General features: G+C 39.3%; 1 protein-coding gene across 1 annotated transcript; it reads right to left on the reverse strand.

The window, feature by feature from the left end:
* Window positions 1-985: 985 nt before the first annotated feature.
* TAAR5 (trace amine associated receptor 5) lies at window positions 986-2,017 on the reverse strand. Its single transcript, XM_006136276.3, has one exon. The coding sequence runs from the start codon at window positions 2,015-2,017 to the stop codon at window positions 986-988; it is 1,032 nt and encodes a 343-aa protein (XP_006136338.3).
* Window positions 2,018-5,302: the final 3,285 nt, after the last annotated feature.

Below are 5,302 nucleotides of genomic sequence, written 5' to 3' on the forward strand. Positions count from 1 at the left end.
CACTTTTTATTACCATTTACACTGTAAAAGCATATAATCATAGCCAGAAAGAACCTGAGAGTTTAGACTGATACCCCATTCATCAAGGTACATAAGCATAAACCTAACTGTAAGCATGAAAACTGAATCATTGACTTTTTTGGAACTAACTGTGCTTAAAATTAGGCATGAGCTCAAGTACCTTGCTAAATCAGGGCCTAACATTTTGCTTAAGAGCATGAAAATTATGTATCATTCCAAGGTAATCTGTACACTATCAAGTTTTTTCTTTAAAATATACTGCTGATTGTATAGGGCATGGCATACAGGAAAATTATGATTAATTTGGCGATCGGAGAAGAATAAATAATTTACCTTTCCTTTTAATCAAACAGCATTTTTTCATTCAGGGAAGAAGGCAGGCAAAAACCATTCAGCTTTATAACCAGACTGATATCCTCACAGTAAGGTGATTATATTATTCTTCACAAATAGGTAATATTGGTGTTTTAAAGGTTTACCAACACCATAAAGCTCTGACTATTTGTTTACAAAGATAATTGTTCTGAAAGGTGAAAGGCAAGTATGTCTTGTCAAATTAGGGGAAACTACCTGATGTAACTTCTTTCAGAAACATGGAGGTTACGTTGAATACTTTCAGCTCACTGAATGTTTCGAAAATAATTATGAGAAATACTTTGATGTTTTATAGTTCAATATTTTTCTGTTGTCGCTCAGGATTTTGGTTGAGATTTTCAAACTGCCTAAATAAAAGTACCATAATAAGAACTGAATCTCCTAATACTACTGATTTCTTTGAAAACTCCACCCTTCCTTAGGGCAAACCAATATGATTTCCCAGAGTTTTTATTTCTTGTCATATTTTAAGTATCTCATCTCGTTACTTGTCATTTTAACATATACCTAAAATAAAAGGTTCTTCTCCTGGGGACCATGGTTGTGATTGTGAGCTATTTTTACATTCAATATTATCTAAATCCTCCAATTAGTCCTGATATAAGTCTACAGTAGATGTCCCAGAACCAAAGATGTTGCGAGTTAAAAGTATTTTCACTGCCTTCCTGAACCAGCGGTAGGAAAACACATAAATCAAAGGATTGCAGGCTGAATTAAAGTAAGCAAACCAGATAAGGACATCAAAGAGAACTGGTGGGGTAATGAAATCTAGAAGACAATCTACCATGGTGTCTATAGTAAAAGGCAGCCAGCACAGAAGGTAGATTCCTACAGCAATACCAAGAGTTTTAGCTGCCTTTCTTTCCCTCTTTGATGCTCCTGCGTGCAGCCCAAATCCAGTACTTGCATTCATGTTGCTTATCTGTCTAGCTTGTCTGTTTGCCACAATGAATATTTTCACATACAAAGTTATCATTATGAGGCAGGGGATGAAGAACAGAGGGAAGTTCAACCAGCCCCAGAGTCTGTTGAACAACAGCTGACATTGACCAATGCAGGGCATGTCTTGTAAGAAATGGCCCAAGTTTTTTTCAAGCACATTGGTATACAGGAAGACAAATGTATAAACCATGGGGACCCCCCACCCTATAACTATATAGACACAAGCCACCCGTGTGGTAAACTTAGTGGTGTAGAGCAGAGGATCGCAGATAGCATAGTGGCGATCAATGGAAATAAAACAAAGATGAAATATAGAGGTCAAACAGAAGACTGTGTCCAGGAAGGTATGCAGCTTGCAAAAGTCATCTCCAAAATACCAGCAGCTCTCCACAGATCGGATAGTGCTGAAGGGCAGCACTGTCACCCCCAGAAGGAAATCTGCAAGGGCCAGAGAGAGTAGTAAGAAGTTGGTTGGGGTATGCAGGGTTTTGAAGTGGGAGACCGCAATCACCACCATCAGGTTCCCCAGAACTGTGAGCAACATGCCCACCACACAGGCCATGTAGATGGCCAGCTGGACCCCAAAGGAGTAAAGAGTTCTGGGGCAGGAACCATTCATTTCATAGCACAGTGGTGTGGACACCACTTCATTAGCATTGGGCTTCTGGACAGAGCTCATTTCCTCCTCCCTAGCTGTCAGCACGTTCCCTTGATCTTCCACGATCCCAATAAAGGGCTCAGCTTTTAACATGGGATCCAGGCTCTTTAGATTCTATCTGAAAAATAATAAGAGAGTAAGGTAGGGGGGGAAGAAAAACACATTTTAATGAATGCACTGGAGAGTTTCTGACTTTCAAATGAAAAAAAGGCCAGGTTTTTTTTGATGATTTAGTTTCCAACTTTTATGGAATAGTTTTCCCTTTATTTATTTCCCGGTTACAATAAATGAAGGAAATGTTACAAAGTCATCCCAAAAGGGATATTGCGTAAAACTTCTGTCATGGATGTATTTTGAGTCTGAGTCTCTACAACCTGGGATATAGGTTAACAGGTTTTTACAGCTGACCTTAGATAATGGTGGCAGTGATGTTTCCCTTGAATTAATTTGAGACATTTCAATCAGAAATGAAAATAATTATTTTTATTGTGAGACCAAGTAGAAATGTGTTTGTTTCTTTTGGAGAAACAATCTTTTCTTACAAAAAGAGCTACTTCATACTGCAGATGAAAAAATGCAAAAGGTCCATTATATGACTGAAAATTCCACATTCAACTAACCAGTTATAACAATTAACAGATTTCTAAAATACTGACACTACTTTTCTCCCATGTTATTACAATGTAACTCTGTATTCAACAGGAAAATTAAACATAATAAAAATAGGATACATGTTTATAGATAAGAATTTTTCAAGAGTATTTTACTGAATCAGATAACTAACCAACATGATTTTTAAACACACATACTAGTTATGTTCTTCAAAAGCTACATTAAGACAGAAGTAGTTAAATATGTATTTTCCTTTTATTTTATTTCATTTTTTGAAATCACTAAGATTGCAACCAGAAAGTTATTTTCTGAACAAGCACACACACAATGATACTGTATTTCTTTTATCTGGAATAAAATATAATTATAATACTATGTTTATGAATCAGTGATACTTACAGTAAAACAGAATCACCTATTGTTGTCTAATGTGACTTGTATTACAGTGAACGGACCCCTCTTCTAATGCTGTAGCTATTGGCATATCTGGGAAGTGTGAGATTAATCAACGCCTTATATAATCCAGATGGAGAGATTGGTCCTCAGATGAATAGCATGCCCAAGGGAGGGCACAAAGCATTATTGAACAACAGAATATCACTTGTTTTAAAGAACAATGAGTTTAATTCCAATTTCTGCTTACTTGTCCATAAAATTTATAGTCACCTTTTGGAGGATGCCCATGAACTCAGTTGCCTATGGCTTTCACTTAGAAATATCCTAGTAACTCAAGACCATCTCTTTCAAGAACATCCCTCCTTCCCCATTTGCTCTTGCAGTTTCCAGACCCCCTTTTCCTTTTTCTCAACCACACCCTAATGGGCTCCTAATATCCACGGTTTTACCCCAAAATCTCAACCAATGACATGTTCTCCCATATCTCCCTGTAGGAGTCTGTCCCGCCCTCAATCCCACAAGTACCTGGCAAACTGAGATCTTTTCATCACCCAGAAAAGGTGATTATTATAACCTTCCCTCCCCACAGGTATTCTGATGATGTCTTGATTGGCTCTGACTCACAGTGAGCTCCCAGAACCACAAAATAGCCCAGTTTAATGTGACTCTGGACAATCTCACCAAGGCTATCCAGTAATGTGCTCCAGACTCCACACAACATAACTATGAATCTTAAAAACTTAAAACACAATGAATAGTCTTGCAGCACCTTAAATATTGACAAAACATGTAGATGGCATCATGAGCTTTCATGGGCACAAGTCACTTCTTCAGATGAATGGAGTTATTTAGAAACTGGACCTTTAATAAATAGGAAATGGGGGGAAAGGAGAAGGAAATAAAGGGGAAAGAAATTGTCAATTTGAGTGTCCATGCTACATGAAGCTGATAGAGAAGGTGTGAATTGCTTTTAAGTGCCTAAGAACAATTTACGCCTTCTCTATCAGCTTCATGTAGCATAGACAGACACTCTAACTGACAATTTATTTCTCCTCCCACCCCTTCTTTTTCCTTCTTTCCTTCCCTTCCCCTCCCCCCCCATCCGCTATTTATTTAGAAACTGGATCTTTAATAACACCATTCATCTGAAGAAGTGGGTTGTGCCCATAAAAGCTCATGATGCCATCTACATGTTTTGTTAATATTTAAGGTGCTGCTAAACTATTCGCTGTTTTTAAAAGTTTGTCCAGTTACAGACTAACTCAACTACCCCTCTGAAGCTTATGAACTTTAAAATAGGATCCTGTCTCCCTTCATATCCACAAATCCCTCCCTCTGCATCTTGATGACAAATTCATGGTCCTATGACTGCCTACTAAGCTGTCAACAGTTTACCTGAAAATATCCTCTCACCTGGATTCTCCTCACAATGTCTGTTTCCTTAACCTTCAGCTTTGGGTTCTTTATGAGTTCCCTAATCAATATTGGTGCCCGTTGCCACTCTTCCTCCCAACTTTTGGTCCCCTCACCAACATGCCTTCAATTGCCCATGGCCTTTCTTTCACCAGGATTCATCTTCCATTCCCTTGGTACTTCCTTGCCTCTCATTTTCTCTGCTCCTGCAAAGTGTTTTCCAAGTGCACTGTGTATCAGAGCAAACAAAACTGGGAAAAGACCTGTGGAGGTCCCCACTAAAAGGTTGCCCTGGCAAAGATGTGACACACAACTTTCATGTGGTTTTTTAAGAGGCAATTATGCTGAAGACGGAATCATTTCTTTCTTATCTTTCTAAGGAACAGAATTCCATGGCAGAATTCAAGAAGTGACACAAGCTCCTCTACCCTGAGTGGAAAAAAACTTCCCAAAAAACTTTCTTCATAAAGACTGCAGGGCCAAGGCTTTGGCAATTTTCCCAGTGGCAGTTGAAGTTTTCCAATTGTGTTTTGAGTTTCTGCCTGTAAAAAAATTCATAGTGAAAAAATGGTGATTTTTGCATAACTTTACAAAATGCCATTGAGAAAGGTTGTTGCCGTATAGACTCACGCACCCACAGAGATTGAGAGATTATATTTCGAACTAGCAGATTTACCTGCCGTTGCCTCTGTCTTTCAGGGATGTGGGGGAGTGGGGGGGGGGGGGGGGAGCAGGAGGCTGGGGTCCAGGGAATTGTTCTCTCCCCCTCCCCATCCACCTCCCAGCCTTCTTGGGGACTATTCTCTTCCCCCATTAGGCTACCCCCAACTCACCCAAGGCCTACTCTCTCCCCCACCAGACTCCCTCAGAAACCAGGGTCCTGTT

This window comes from Pelodiscus sinensis, chromosome 3 (genome assembly GCF_052426305.1).
Source record: "Pelodiscus sinensis isolate ZL-2025 chromosome 3, ASM5242630v1, whole genome shotgun sequence".
In the NCBI taxonomy this organism is placed as follows: domain Eukaryota; kingdom Metazoa; phylum Chordata; order Testudines; family Trionychidae; genus Pelodiscus; species Pelodiscus sinensis.

Excerpts from the sequence above, each read along its gene's own strand:
- TAAR5 (XM_006136276.3), bottom strand. The coding sequence starts at position 2,017 with ATGAGCTCTGTCCAGAAGCCCAATGCTAATGAAGTGGTGTCCACACCA.